At 40.4% G+C, this 16,474-nt stretch overlaps 1 protein-coding gene and 1 long non-coding RNA gene across 2 annotated transcripts; both read right to left on the reverse strand.

Annotated features, from left to right (window-relative positions):
- Positions 1 to 7,300: 7,300 nt before the first annotated feature.
- LOC119274666 lies at positions 7,301 to 10,154 on the reverse strand. Its single transcript, XR_005135266.1, has 2 exons — positions 9,388 to 10,154; positions 7,301 to 9,311 (listed from the first exon to the last, which is right to left on the reverse strand). It is a non-coding gene; the product is annotated as an uncharacterized LOC119274666 (long non-coding RNA).
- Positions 10,155 to 10,530: 376 nt separating this feature from the next.
- LOC119280747 lies at positions 10,531 to 11,277 on the reverse strand. The gene has a single exon (XM_037561488.1). The coding sequence runs from the start codon at positions 11,263 to 11,265 to the stop codon at positions 10,699 to 10,701; it is 567 nt and encodes a 188-aa protein (XP_037417385.1). The 5' UTR covers positions 11,266 to 11,277; the 3' UTR covers positions 10,531 to 10,698.
- Positions 11,278 to 16,474: the final 5,197 nt, after the last annotated feature.

Raw genomic sequence — 16,474 nt, forward strand, 5'->3', positions numbered from 1 at the left:
ACAATGTATTTCACTTAATGTGCTTACTAGTTCACAATTCAGAACCAACATTTTACTTTTTACTGGCTTCTTTAAAAAAAACACCTATTTCAATTGCAGATTTCTCAAATAACGTATTTCACTCTTTAGTAATAAATTGTTTCAGATTTTCAAATAATTCATTTCACAATTATATATTATAATTTCACTTTTTGCGGTTACTAGTTCTCAATTCAGAACCTACATTTCACTTTATACTAGCTTGTTTCACAAAAAAAAATTTATTTCAACTGCACATTTCTCACATAAACTATTTCACTATTTTGAAACAAATTGTTTCACACTTTAGAATAATCAGTTTCACAAATGATACATTATAATTCACTTTCTGTGGTTTCTATTTCACAATTCATAAGCTATATTTTTCTTTTCACCGACTTGTTTCATAAAAGGCACACCCATTTCAGTTGCTCATTTTCTAAATAACATAATTCACTATTTTGAAATTAAACTATTACACCTTTCCAAATAATCAGTTTCACAAGTTGAAATTCCGTTTTCATAAAAAATTTAACTTTCAAAACCAATATTTCACTTCCGTTGTCTTGTTTCACAAAAAACAGATTTTTCAAGTGAAATAGAGTTGTTTCACATACGGAATGTGAAACATTGAAATTTAAACGTGTTTGAAATATATCAAAAATTGTTATTTTCAAATAATCTGTTTCACAATGATATATTATAATTTCACTTTTTGTGGTTACTACTTCACAATTCAGAACCTATATTTCACATTACACTGGCTTGTTTCACAAAGAAAAACATATATTTCAACTGCACATTTCTTAGATAAACTATTTCACTATTTTGAAATGAATTGTTAGACATTTTTGAATAATCAGTTTCGCAATGATACATTATAATTTCACTTTCTATGGTTGCTATTTCACAATTCAGAAGCTACATTTTTCTTTTCACTAGCTTGTCTCATAAAAAGCACATCTATTTCAGTTGCTCATTTTTGAAATAACATATTTCACTCTTTTCAAATTAAACTATTACACATTTTCAAATAATCAATTTCACAAGTTGACATTTCAGTTTCAATTTTTTTTGCACTTTCAAACCTAATATTTCAGTTCCACTGTCTTGTTTCACAAAGAACATATTTTTCAAGTGAAATAGATTTGTTCCACATACGAAATGTGAAACTTACATTTAAACGTGTTTCAAATATATCAAAAATTGGTTGTTTTGACGCAGGAGTTCAAATACATAAATTATTTCACAAATAACCTTATGTTCTAAAAGATATATATGTTTTAAATTGGTCAAGATGAAAAAAATTCCATGGATTTGTTTTGCAAGGGAGAGAGAAAAGACAGATGCATACGTGTGTGAAGAAAGAGAGAGAGAGAGAGAGAGAGAGAGAGAGAGAGAGAGAGAGAGAGAGAAAACTGTCACATCTATGCATGCGAGGTAAAGACAAAAGGTGTGGGCTAATAGCTGTATTTGATGTAGTATTCATTTTGTATAACGAAATGGGATGAATAATTGCTCTTCGTGGACCGCATCTTAAAGTAGTTGTTCAGTGGTGAGATGGTTGCCGGCACATGCCGGAACCGCGCAAAAAGACTTTGCGGTGCTGGCCGTCCTTGAGGCCGGCGCACCGATGGACATGGTGGTGGATTCATGCAACGCGAGCCGCAAGGTTGTGGACTATAGCTTCTGCGTCTCTGCGCTGCGATCCAATATTATATGCTTGTTCTCGCATAGTATAAAAAAGTGCAATTTCAATGTAAATTGTGTGCAAATTTCGACATTGCTTATTCTAGATTATTTTTCCCTTGAAAACTTCATATTTTGAATTTTTGTTTATATTTATATTTATTTTTGTTTAATTTCTTTTTTCTTACAGTGCAATACCAATTATATTAATCTATTCCTTCTTGGAAAACTTCTTATTTGCAAAAACTCCACTAATATATCCTTATGCTTTCACATTGTAATAAAACACAATTTCTTATTAAATTGTGTGTTGGTTTTTTCATGTTTTTTATTTTCTTCTTAAAGGGTGATACTAATGCCACTAATTTATTCTTTCTGAGTAAACTTCATTGTTCTGATTTTGAGAAGTAGAGACATCATGGATCAAATACCAATGCAAATAATTCATTCATTTTTTGTGAAAGTTTTACTGTTGCAAAAATTCCAGTATTACATGTTGATTCTTGCATATTATAACAAAGTGCAATTTCCGTGTAAATTGTGTGCAAATTTTCCATTTTATTGTTTTACTTGTTTTATTTTTTTATTGGTAATATAAAAGACATTCATTCATTCCTTCTTAGGAAACTTCCTTTTGCAAAAAAATCACTATTATATGTTTACCTTGCATATTTCAGAAAGTGTAACCTCTGTGTAAATTGTATGGAAATTTTTTCATTATTTATTTTATTTTATTATTTTCTATCTTTATAAAGGTTAATATCTACGCGATATTCCATAGATTTTTTATTGGCACTAGTTTTTTCATTGGACTGGCACGTGGAGGATGGGAGGACCTAGAGTAGGTCCATGTTGTGCGAACAATGATGGAGGATGGGAGGACCTAGAGGAGGGCGGTCTGCTCCTCAACATGGGCGTGCGGAGGCCGGGTCTTGGGTTTAGGGAGGGGCATGCGGTGGTGTGATGAGGCCGTTGCCACCACAGATAGCATAGAAGCATCCCAGAGGCACGCGACCCCTCACCCATACCCCTAGCCCCGTGCTGATAGCAACTGTTTGTCTATTCATGACCGAAGGCTAAGCCACATGGCCTGCATCAGTGAATTAGAGAGCCTCCAAGTCATTCTTCGGAGCAGCGGCCCGTTTAATGTTGGGCCGACTGGGACGCGAGGCGAAGTGGTGAATAGGCTGTGGGGCACGCGCTGTGGAACAACCGGAAGATCAGCGCCGTTGAATGAGTTGATCGGACAGTTTGCAGCATCTCTAATCGTTGTAGAAGGGCCTAGGTGGCTCTGTTATACTGTTTTTGGTTACACTTTCGCTACTTGTAAGTTGCCTGAATTTTGAATTTGGCCCAGTCGATTTTCTGGCCGTCAAAATTTGCTCTAAGATCCGCGCTGCATATTTTTCTGCCGCATGTTGTTTGTTGTGTTGGGTTCTTTTTTTGACTGGCCCCATATTTGGGTCAGTAGATTGGCTACTGGGCCAAAGCCCATTAATTTGTGCGATCTAGCCCTCCTCTTTCCCTTTGTTTGTTTTAGGGTTTTTTCTTCTTCCGTTTTTATGTGTCTTTGCTTTCGTGTTTTGTTTACCTTGTTAGTTGTTTTTGTATTTTATTTTGTGAGTATCTTTTAGATGTTGGATGAATGCATCACCAATGAGTCGAGCTGCGGGGTTGGATGCAGATGAGGACGAGCAAACTCAAGGCAGGGCATGAAGCGAGAAAACTGATGGGAGCTTCATCTTTCACGGTGGTATCAGCCGGACCACATCCAGCCGCAACAATTTCCCAGTCGGCGGAGAGAATAAGGAAAAGAGAAAGGGGATCGGGCAAGAGCAACATGTGACTGTGTGAAGGTGTTAGTGGGAGTGAAGATGTGGGCGCTTTGCATCTGTGTGAGCCTGTTTGGCTAAAGCCCAAATAATCATACTTACAGAAAAAATAACTTTTTTAGAAACAACACAAAAAGTTTCCTACTTCCTCCGGATAGAAATACAAGAGTGTTTAGATCACTACTAATCAGCTATGAGGCTGTACATTGTACATTCCCTAAAAAAATCCCTCCATAAAAAAATATATAAACATTTTATGGACCATGCAAAGACAAAAAACGTCTTACATTCTGGGTGTATTGTATTGCATATATGTGTGTTTACCCTAATGTTTTTTCATGTTGCAACTTAGTTTGAGCATATCCATGCAAACATATAGTACACGGTCATATGAATAAAAAAATCACTCACTGATGCCAATCATTCATATTTGACTTAAATTCAATGCATGTGGAACCTCTCCACAAAACAGTCAATATTGAGCATGAATGAATTTACAACGGAACTACCGGTGTTGGGCAACATAAGTTGTCATTCTACGACAAGCCGGACCCACACCAGAAACATGATCGTCCAACTACAAGTCGGTCCGGATTTGTTGGACGCAAACGTGCCCTTCCATTTTTCTCAAGACATTGAAGGGAATTCCTCTCAATAATCTAAAAATACCAGTAAACTTCTTCTGACCTATCATTGTTAGGTCCTAGCCAACGAGCATGCGCAGACCACTTTGCTAGTTGAATAAAAGGAACGACAGCGAGGAGTTGTCCCGGGAAGGCGCCTTAATTATTGGATCTAATAGGATGATTAAAAGGAAAACAAGGAAGTGGGCCGTGATTGTCTCTTGCCCCTGTTCCTCTCGATAATCACGGGTGTGACAGCGTGTTCTTTCTTCTTCTGTTCTCTTCTACTTGATGATGCACGCGACACGAGTATTCTTCTCTGTTCGACTGAATAAAAGAAACAAATCGAGGAGGGGCGCGGGCCGCGCAGGAGAAGGACGTCAGGGCGTGGCTGTTGGACTCGCGGCGCGCGCATCTCACCGGCAGAGAATGGTGCCGCCGCTTGCCGTGACGACGATGAGCAGCCTGCAGCGCGGTTCGATCCGCTCGGTTGGACCGGTCAAAGACTGGACCGGACCGAGTAAATTCCAGGCCGAAATTTTGTATCCCCATCGGCCGGCCATTTTTTCGAGCGGGCCAGGACCGTCCGGTCCGGTCCTGAACGGGCCACGAGCGGGACAAAAAGCCCGCTTGCTCCGTCCAGCATGAGCGTCAAATAAAACATGTATTCGTATTTGTTGTTGTTTGTGTCGCTAGCCGCGAGCAGTCTTAAAGAGCCTGCGCCTCACGTACGTGCTTGAGATCAGTAAACACGTAGACATAGACGTAGATGTAGACGTAGATGTAGGCATTGTGGTCAGTCTTTCCGGTGAAGCAACCACCCAACACTGTCTATCTAGTAGTACACTAGTAGAATGCCCGTGCGTTGCCACGGGCTTTTGAAATATTTTGGTAAAGTGTATGTTAAATTTCAGACGTACAGAAAATATAGCATGTGCACAATCAGATAATAATTGAAGTCCTATTCACTTGCAACAAATGATTAAGAAGGAAGAATTTGATGATGTATACATATAGAGCTATTATCTAACTAAAATTTTGTTACAAATTAAAATCTGCTTGATGCATTTAAGAAATTCCCGCACACTATCAAGAATGTTGTCGTTTAAGTCTATTGGCACGATATTTGAGCAAGTATAATAAAAACTTCTTTCTCAACTCATATCCATCTTGTAGAAGCAAGCTATGCAATTAGCATGAATATTTCACATCGACGGTCTTAAAATGTGTAACGGAGAATACTCACCGTGGAAACCAGACGAACCAATTATTTACCGTCCCACCAGAGCATAAAAAAAAGCCAGACACATCCATGCAATTTCCTAAATTAGTATTATCTTGAATATAGTGATAGCAAAAATAAATGCAAGTAGCAATTCTTCTGTGTTTTGCGTCACCTACTATACATCCTTATCCTCCCTAGACAGTGGCACCGCACAGTTCATCTCACTCTCTCAGCTCGAGCATGCTCCAGGCCCCGCCGCTTCCCTTCCATCAACAACGTCGCTGCATCCTCCTCTCCACTCCACGAAGTCGGTTGTCCCCTCCTCTCCCGACAATCTCTCCTCCATGCCGCGCACCGAGCCCGTTCTCCCATCCCTAGGCCAGCATCTTCCTCTAACCGCCACGGTGGCTCGATTTGTTCGATCCTGTGGTGGGCGGTGGCGAAGCTTAGCGCGACGACGAAGCCTTGCTCTGGCGCTACCAAGAAACCCTCGCTCGCTGCCCGTCTTCCTTCGTTCGCCAGCACCACCTAACGTCGTCATGGCCGGCGGTGGCGATCACCCGGGCGCCAACAAGAGGAATCACGAGGTGGCGGGTTTGCCTAAGCGGTCCAAGCGGAAGAAGCCCTACGAAGACCCCGCGGTGCGCGGCAGCGGCGGCGCCAAAGGGAAGCAAAGCCCGTCACCGCCGAGGACAATCGGGTCACAACCAAGGTATGGACATCGTTGGAGCATGTGTGTTGATTTAGAGTATGGGCTTCTTGAGTTTGAGCTGAAACCGGAATGTCCTTGACTTTCTATGGCAGGTAATGCTGGAGTCGAGGAAGCCCTTGAGAAAGTAATTTTTACTTTCATCATATTTCCAGTAGTATCAATTCCTGTATGTGATCCACAATTTTAGTAGTATTTAGTGCCTCACATTGGATATTCAGTAGTATTTTCTTTCTCACTTATTTGAAGTGTGCTTTTGCGATTTAACAAGTTTCAGGTTAGGAGGCATATTATCTGATTATGAAGCTTGGTGTCAGTGATTATGGATGCCTTTTAAGTGATGTCTATATATGTAATATATTTTAGAGTTTAAATAGGATCATACTGTGTGAATTCTATTCTTTAACCTATACAAACATTCTCCCAGTGCACAGTAACTTCAGATGGTTTTATGCTTCCAAGTGATTAATCATCAACTGAACTAACATGTCTTTTATCCTCGAGTTCTTTGTTTGTATTCTCTCCATTATTGATGACACAAAACTTGTTACTAAGGCTATCCCGAATCAATCATTTGTTTGAAGCAAGCGTTATGCTGACATTACAATCAATTTGAAGAGACAATGCTTATAGCTTTCTTTTATTTGTAGGTTGTATTGGCAAGAGCTGACAGAGGAGTTAAAGGAACTTTCTTTTGACTAATTGTCAATTTTTCATCACTAAACTTTCTTTTGACTGTCTTTGGTTCTCATCGACGAGGGTGTTCTCCGAAACAACCTTTTGTGTCTACAGGAAGGCATTAGATAGAATACTTTATCAAATGACAACAATGAATTGCTTTTCTAACATGCGTCCTTAATTTTCTAACCAGCCTGGCCGACTTCCTAATCCACCTCCTAATCTGCCGTAGGAGAGGTATCGCATGTTCGCCATTATGTTTCACATGTACTTGGGGTCTAACTTGAGATAAAGTTGATTTTGCATGGTATGTGTGTGCATCAATCACATGTGGCGTTCAAAGAAGATATACGATGGAAACAAAAATCAAGTGCCAAAACATGTGTTGAAGTTACAAAATTCTTAGGTCGGATACATTTAAAATACGCAAAACAAGATTTTTTTTTCACAAAACAAAGCTAACAATAGTAAAATAGAAATATTAAAATTTGAAGTAACAGACATCTGAGGCACCGCAACAGCAACATATAAAAAACGCTTACCTCTGAATCCGCCTGAATATATGCAGAAAGTGGTTCACCGGCATGGAAAATTACATCAACAAAAAGCCCTACACAATCAGTATGTGCTTTCCTTTCCTCTATAAGTTTCTTTGTCATTCCATTTGAACCCTTTGCTGCATCTCAAGAAAAAAGAAAGCCTCAATATGTGTCTATGGATAATGTCAAACCTATCTTCTCTACAACCATTTATATTGGAGGAACAGCCTTCATGGATCTACTCTTGAGAAGCCAATAGTACACCTGCAGAGTGGATAAGTTTTCCATCCTCGGTGTAATTGCAGAGCCATTCAAGTAGATTACTTGTTTTTCCTGCAAGCAGTCTAGTTGTACCCGAGAAGATCTTCTGTTTTATCTTGAAATGCCCCATCAACAATATCAGTAGGATTCTTCGCAATTTATGAAAATATTTCTAGATAGTTTCCACCTTGCATGAACTTAATTTAGGTTTCCACCTGATATGGATCTATTTGACAGACTGCAACATCTGGAAAAATTAATAAAACAGCAGTGCCAGAAGGTTAAAAGAAAGTACGTACCCAAAGCACGAAAAATTCTTTCTTACGTCAGTGTCTGTCAGCAGCTCTATACTACTTGTTTCTTTCTTTTTACTTTTTTAGATTAGAAGAGCATCTGTACTTGTTTCTTCATAAATTAGACCTAGAAAAGGGAGCAATATCACACCATGCAGAGGAAACCAAATTTTCCTACTTGATAAACAATCAATTTATGTTCGAAACAAGGTAAGATAAATGTCAACACACATCTAGATGGGGAGAGTGTCAAGGAGCAGCGTCTGCTTCTGCTTGAGAAGCGAAGCTGCATGCTTATGCATTATCTCAAACTCAGTCGCATCGATGAGGAAGACTGGGTCAGAGGCATCAGCGACGAGGATTAGTACGTCGGGGCCAGGGACCGGCACCACGATAACAACAAACGGATCGATCGAACGATTCGAGCAAAGATTCAGATTAGGAATCATTGTACTGTAAAAACAAACTGGATCAAACAATCAAGAGATTCGAGCAAAAATTCGGATTAGGAAACATGGGAGAATTCATCACCTTGCTCTGCTGCATTTGTTTGAGGTTGTCGTTGGCGCTCTGCGCATTCTCCGGCCATCTACAGGGTGAGTGATAATGTTGACTTGTTTGAGAAGTTGCCAGAAAGACAGTAAAACTTTTCGAGCAAGCCTTCCTTTCTTAGTTCACCTGTCGGCTGTCAAAAAGGAAGCTTGGAATGTTTGACGTCCAGATAAACTGTAAAGCTTTCATTAAACCATGGATATAACAACAAATAATTTAGGACAATACCGAAACTGTAAATCTTTCATTAAACTATGGACGTACCTAGCATTATCAGCAATGATAGACATGTACGTGCTACTAATAATTATTCAAACTCATATGTATCTAACAATTACAGTAGTTCACAAAGAATTTAAATGTAAAAAATAGGTAGCTAATTGGTATGATGAAAACTATTCAGTTCTATATTGTCTAAAGGTCCACGTATGTATCAATCAGATATGTCTCACAATTGTTTGTGTTCTACTTATGGTTGAGGCGATGCATTTAGCCAAAAAATCCTAGTGCCAAAACTGCCAAATTCTTTGAAGACACACATCACGTAAACTGAATTTTGCATCATGGCTACATACACGCATACAAATATGTTCACATCACCTGCATCTGCAACGGTTCATACATGGGAGGACAAGTACCGAGCAGCATGGTATTTTCACCTTCGGGCAACTAGGAACCACAACCATAGCTGATCAGTCTGATCTTGTGCTGGCCTCGTGGACGCGCGATTTCCGTCCCCTGCAGACACACCATGGGGCTGGTTGGGGGGAGCGTCGCCCGCAGCGCTGTCAAGAAGGCCACCGACTGCAGGCAGTGCCACACTGCCACTCCCCCACCTCTGGGCCACCTGCAGCTGCTGACGCCTCTGTCGTCTTCTAAGTTCAGGCGGCTTCTGTTCAAGAAAGAGTTCAGTAGTGTGGTGATCATGAATTGTTTAGCAAAAGAAAAATAAGTGCATGGTGATTTACCAGATAGCGCGAGAGCAAGCACACAACACACACGTTCAACAGCACACCACGCACAGCGGCAAGGGCACACCACGCCCACATGCGAAAATCAGCAAGCAAGCACACATGCGAGTGGCTACAAAAATATCCACGGCGGCCTCTCCTCATGCCCCTTCTGTCTCGCTCCATCTCCCTTCCATCCAACGTCGTCTTGCCTTCCAGTTGTCATTCTCGTCTTACTCTGGACCGAGACCACCTCGTCTATCCCCGATCAGCATCCGTCCTCTCGTCTCCTCTCTCCAATCCCTGCTGCCGCCTTCCTTCCTTGCAGATCGGGGCAGGGCAGAGCAAAGGCATTGATCCGCCATCGACCTCCAGCCAGAGGAGATAAGAGAGGCAGGTGGATGAAGAAGAGCATGGACGTTGGACATCTGCGCTACAAGGGGTCTCCTCTTCCTCCTTTTGATCCCTTTGGATCGCCCATCTCAGGAGTGGCTGGGAGACATGGCGTGCTGATGGGCTCCTCCTCCTTGTCGACCTACCACCGGCGACCGTCCACACGCTAGAAGGATGGTGCAGCGCCCTCGACCTTGGCCGATGTACAGGCCATCGATGGAGCAAGATCTGCAGGGGAGCGCCGATGCGTGGGAAGGCCATGGCCATCATGGCGCTGGTTGTGATTTGCAGGGGTGCGGCCGTGCGTGGAGGAAGATGTGTGGCAGCCATGAGTCATGGAGTTCGGCGGCGACGGCGTCTTCCGGAGTTCGGCGGCAGGGACTGAAACCGCCCTGCCCTGGAGAGGCGGTGACGGCATCTCCCGGAGTTCGGCGGCTGCGGGGTTCAAACCGCCCTGCCTTGCAGAGGCGGCGGCGGCGGCCGCTCCCTCTCGGACGGCGGCGGCGGCAACGATAGATGGGGGGATCGAGAGGACGGCGGCGGCGACGGGAGGGGATCGAGAGGAACCGCGTTTCTCCTGCGGGGAGGGGATCGAGAGGATACCACAGTCCCTCTAACCATCCAACCACAGGTTGGTTCGCGCGGGGTGGATATTTTTGGGATGCGTGCGTGGGGTGGGCTGAGGTGGGGTGGGGAGGTGACGAAAAAAAAACAGCGAAAAAAAGAATGAAAAAAACCCGTTTCTGATAGGACTAAAATTGACCGTCGTAGACTACCAACTGCTTCATTAGGAGTAGAGAATTCACGCAACAATAACAAAGAGGTACGGTGACTTGATTGGCCGGCCACAAATACAACATTGCATAGTTGTTACAGCTTTGACAGCGTCTTTATCTTATTATTACCGAGGGGAATAGTGGGTTATTCATCCATTGGTCAGCCGAAAAGCTGCACCCATTCGACGACGGCCTTCGCGACGTAGCCCATCATGAAGAACTCGCCGTTCTCCTTGGGAAGTGCCACCTTGCCGGCCAAATCGGTGCACTCAGATGAGACATGTTTAGATGCATCCTCTAGCACCTCCGGTACACCACTATATCGCCCAGCAGCAACCGACCGCGCCGCCCACTGCAGCTTTGGGACGGCGCCTGTGTAGAGCTGGAGGCACGACTGCATGACCTTCCTAGCCTTGCCATCCTTGGCGTGGGCGAGCGCATGCTCGATGCTGGCCTTGGCCACCGTGGCGTTGTACACCGTTAGCCTGGTGGCGATCACTGCGAGCTCCGGCAAGTCGGGCGCAGAGCGGCAGGAGGGGTCGACGCAGAGCGTGGACACGCAGACGTTCGGCGCTACGTACCAAGGTCCGAGGCTGGTGCAGAGCTGGGCCAGAGTGGAACATGGCGCGGCTCTGGAGCTTGGCCCGCCGTGGATTTCAGTGGCCGAGGAGAGGACGAGGAGGAGGAGAGCGCCGACGAGCATCAGAGAGGATGTGCCAACGGCCATGGTGGTGGCTTATTGTCTCTCGATCTGTCTCTCCCTCCTGCTGCCCTCCTTGTCTCTTCTTATTAGTTCAACCTTACTGTGGGTGTATCATATCATAAATAAAAGAAAATAAATTCATCAGCTTCGATTGAATCATTTGAGATACGCTCCACAAATCCATACTAGGAAGCATATATCTCAAACTTTTATATATGCAATCATACTTCATAGTAAGCTAATCGCAGAAGATCTCAGGATAATACGCCGTATCTTAAGCATTAAATGAGTGTTTAGATGCACCATTTACCATTTGGATAACATGACTAAACCAGGAAGCAACAGATACGAACGTTAGGCGAGCAACCACCACCAAGAAACCATGACGAGCCGCAGCCCAATCATCCTCCTCGTCCTCGCACTAGTGCTGGCCACGAAACGGAAAATTGGGCCGTTCCTGTAGGTACCGGCAACCTGCTAGCCTATCAACTGGTGACACCACGTACCATTTATTGACTCTTGTGTTGTTTAAAAGATTTTCGTTGTTTATGAAATATTGGCATTTCAATAGCTGATCCACCATCAGAGTACTACTTTTGTTAATCTAGCAGCCCCGAAGTACTACTTTTTGTCAGAGAAGGAGGCGCATGCATCAGTCTCTTCTCTCTCCCTTGCAAACAAATCCATAGACTTTATTTCATCTTAGAAAATTAAAAACACTCATATCTTTTGAACCATAAGTTCGTATTTAAATTATATATATATTTAAATTCTTGACGCCAAGACCTTTAAACCTACACTGTTCTTGGATACATTTCAAACAAATTTAAATTTCAACATTTCACATTTGGTATGTGGACTAACACATTTCAGTTCAGAAAATGTGAAACAAGCCAATAACTTATTTCAGAATTGTGAAATAATAACTACATAAATTGAAATTGTCGTATACGATGTAAAACTGATTATTTGAAAATATGAACAAAAAAACATATATTTCAACTGCACATTTCTCACATAAACTATTTGACTATTTTGAAACAAATTGTTTCAAATTTTAGAATAATCAGTTTCACAAATGATACATTATAATTCACTTTCTGTGGTTTTTATTTCACAATTCATAAGCTATATTTTTCTTTTCACTGACTTGTTTCATAAAAGGCACACCCATTTCACTTGCTCATTTTTTAAATAACATAATTCACTATTTTGAAACGAAACTATTACACCTTTCCAAATAATCAGTTTCACAAGTTGAAATCTCAGTTTCATAAAATTTTTCCCTTTCAAAACCAATATTTCATTTCCGTTGTCTTGTTTCACAAAAACATATTTTTCAAGTGAAATAGAGTTCTTTCACATACGAAATGTGAAAGGTTGAAATTTAAATGTGTTTCAAATATATCCAAAATTATTATTTTCAAATAATCTGTTTCACAATGATATATTATAATTTCACCTTTTGTGGTTACTACTTCACAATTCAGAACCTATATTTCACATTACACTGGCTTGTTTTACAAAAAAAACATATATTTCAACTGCACATTTCTTAGATAAACTATTTCACTATTTTGAAATGAATTGTTTGAAATTTTTGAATAACCAGTTTCACAGTGATACATTATAATTTCACTTTCTGTGGTTGCTATTTCACAATTCAGAAGCTACTTTTTTCTTTTCACTAGCTTGTTTCATAAAAAGCACATCTATTTCAGTTGCTCATTTTTGAAATAACATATTTCACTCTTTTCAAATTAAACTATTACACATTTCAAATAATCAAGTTCACAAGTTGGCATTTCAGTTTCAATTTTTTTTCACTTTCAAAACTAATATTTCAGTTCCACTGTCTTGTTTCACAAAGAACACATTTTTCAAGTGAAATATGTTTTTTCCACATACGAAATGTGAAACTTAAATTTAAGCGTGTTTCAAATATATCAAAAATTGGTTTACTTCTAAAGGTCTTGACGGCAGGAGTTCAAATACATAAATTATTTCACAAATAACCTTATGTTCTTAAAGATATATATGTTTTAAATTGGTCAAGATGAAAAGAAGTCCATGGGTTTGTTTTTCAAGGGAAAGAGAAAAGACAGATGCATACTTATGTGAAGAGAGAGAGAGAGAGAGAGAGATAGAGAGAGAGAGAGTGAGTGAGTGAGAGAGAGAGAGAGTGAAATGTCAAATCTATGCATGCAAGGTAAAGACAAAAGGTGTGGGCTAATAGCTGTATTTGATGTAGTTTTCATTTTTTATAACTAAATGGGATGAATAATTGCTCTTCGTGGACCACATCTTAAAGTAGTTGTTCAGTGGTGAGATGGTTGTCGGCACATGCCGAAACCGCGCAAAAAGACTTCACGGTGCTGGCCGTCCTTGAGGCCGGCGCACTGATGGACACGGTGGTGGATTCATGCAATGCGATCCACAAGGATGTGGACTATGGCTTCTGCGTCTCTGCGCTGCGATCCAATATTATATGCTTGTTCTCGCATAGTATAAAAAAGTGCAATTTCAATGTAAATTGTGTGCAAATTTTGATATTGTTTGTTCTAGATTATTTTTTCCCTTGAAAACTTCATATTTTGATTTTTTGTTTATATTCTTTTTAATTTATTTTTTCTCACAGTGTAATACCGATGATATTAATCTATTTCCTGGAAACTTCTTATTTGCAAAAACTCCACTATTATATCCTTATGCTTTCATATTGTAATAAAACACAATTTCTGATTAATTTGTGTGTTAGTTTTTTCATGTTTTTTTTTCTTCTTAAAGGGTGATACTAATGCCACTAATTCATTCTTTCTGAGTAAACTACATTGTTCTGATTTTGAGAAGTAGAGACATCGTGGATCAAATACCAACGCAAATAATTCATTCATTTTTTGTGAAAGCTTTACTTTTGCAAAAATTCCACTATTACATGTTGATTCTTGCATATTATAACAAAGTGCAATTTCCGTGCAAATTGTGTGCAAATTTTCCATTTTTTTGTTTTACTTTTTTTATTTTTTATTGGTAATATAAAAGACATTCATTCACTCCTTCTTACGAAACTTCCTTTTGCAAAAAAACCACTATTATATGTTTACCTTGCATATTTCAGAAAGTGTAACCTCTGTGTAAATTGTATGGAATTTTCTAATTGTTTATTTTATTTTATTATTTTCTGTCTTTGTAAAGGTTAATATCTATGCGCTATTCCATAGATTCTTTTATAGGCACGAGTTTTTGCATTGGACTGGCGGATGAACATTGACCAAATGGGGTTCGCTGTAGCTTGTGATCCAGATGTGTTCACATTTTATCTTCAGTATCTCCAGATGGATGAACATTGACCAAATGGGGTTCCCTGTAGCTTATTATTTGTGATCCCTATCACGTACAAACATGATTTTTTATGCAAATTCGTACGATATATTAGACTATATGTGCGCGTACAAAAATACATTTTTTAAGTTTTTGAACTCTGTTTCTTTGAAATTTAAAAAAGAAACGGGCTCACAGTGCCTATGCTAACACTATTCGATTTTGCTATGCTTCAGGTACCTATTTTTATTTTAAGTCTCAGTCAATTGCAGATTTCTCAAATAACATATTTCACTCTTTAGTAATAAATTGTTTCATATTTTAAAATAATCCATTTCTCAATTATATATTATAATTTTCCATTTTGCGGTTACTAGTTCACAATTCAGAACCTACATTTCACTTTACACTAGCTTGTTTAAAAAAAACATATATTTCAACTGCACATTTCACACATAAACTATTTCACTATTTTGAAATAAATTGTTTCACATTTTAGAATAATCAGTTTCACAAATGATACATTATAATTCACTTTCCGTGGTTTCTATTTCACAATTCATAAGCTATATTTTTCTTTTCACTGACTTGTTTCATAAAAGGCACACCCATTTCACTTGCTCATTTTTTAAATAACATAATTCACTATTTTGAAACTAAACTATTACACCTTTCCAAATAATCAGTTTCACAAGTTGAAATTTCAGTTTCATAAAAAATTTCCCTTTCAAAACCAATATTTCATTTCCGTTGTCTTGTTTCACAAAAACAGATTTTTCAAGTGAAATAGAGTTCTTTCACATACGAAATGTGAAATGTTCAAATTTAAATGTGTTTGAAATATATCCAAAATTATTATTTTCAAATAATCGGTTTCACAATGATATATTATAATTTCACCTTTTGTGGTTACTACTTCACAATTCAGAACCTATATTTCACATTACACTGGCTTGTTTCACAAAAAAACATATATTTCAACTGCACATTTCTTAGATAAACTATTTCACTATTTTGAAATGAATTGTTTGACATTTTTGAATAACCAGTTTCACTAGTAGAAAAATGACCTAATATGAGACACATTAGTGCCGGTTTGATTTTGAGCCGGCACTAATGTGTCCAATAGTGCCGGTTCCAACGGCTAGCCGGCCGTTCTCATTAGTACCGGTTCGTGTCGAACCTATAGTACGGTTCGTGCCACGAACCGGTACTAAAGAGGGTGGTGGCAGGGTGTTGTCAGTCTGGGGCCCGTCCAGCACCTTTAGTACCGGTTCGTGGCACCTAAAGAAACTCTAAATACAGCAAAAAACAACTCAAAAATAAATAAAACAAATAAAAAAGCAAAAAAAATTAAGAAAATAAAAAAGCCCGCCTACTGGGCCAAAGCGGCCTGCATACAACTAGAAACTCAACCTTTTGTTTGGCCAGGATGTAGGCCCGCAAAGGCCCAGTAGGCCCACATGGCAGCAATGAATTTGTATGCCCAGTAGGCCTGCTTAGGAGAGGAGCTCGAGAAAGCTACCGCACTGGGGCTTATAAACCAGTGCGGTAGCCCTTCGACTAGCGAGGTGGGACTAAACTTGTGCACCGCCTTGAGCCAGCGCACACCTTTAGTACCGGGCCGTGGCTCCAACCGGTACTAAAGACCCCCCCCCCCTTTAGTACCGGTTGGAGCCACCACCCGGTACTAAAGGGGGTGCGCTTCCCGCCGCTTGGCCTGGCCAAAACAGACCTTTAATATCGGTTGGTGGCTCCAACCGGTACTAAAGGTCCATCCTGTATATACAACACTTGAAAAAAATTCAGTTTCCCTCTGTTCTTCCCTCTGTTTCCTCCCTCCGTCGCGCCGCCCCCGCCCCTCGTCGCCGACCCCGGCCGTCCCCGCCCCTCGTCGCCGCCCCCGTCGACG

This window comes from Triticum dicoccoides, chromosome 3B (genome assembly GCF_002162155.2).
Source record: "Triticum dicoccoides isolate Atlit2015 ecotype Zavitan chromosome 3B, WEW_v2.0, whole genome shotgun sequence".
Taxonomy (NCBI): domain Eukaryota; kingdom Viridiplantae; phylum Streptophyta; class Magnoliopsida; order Poales; family Poaceae; genus Triticum; species Triticum dicoccoides.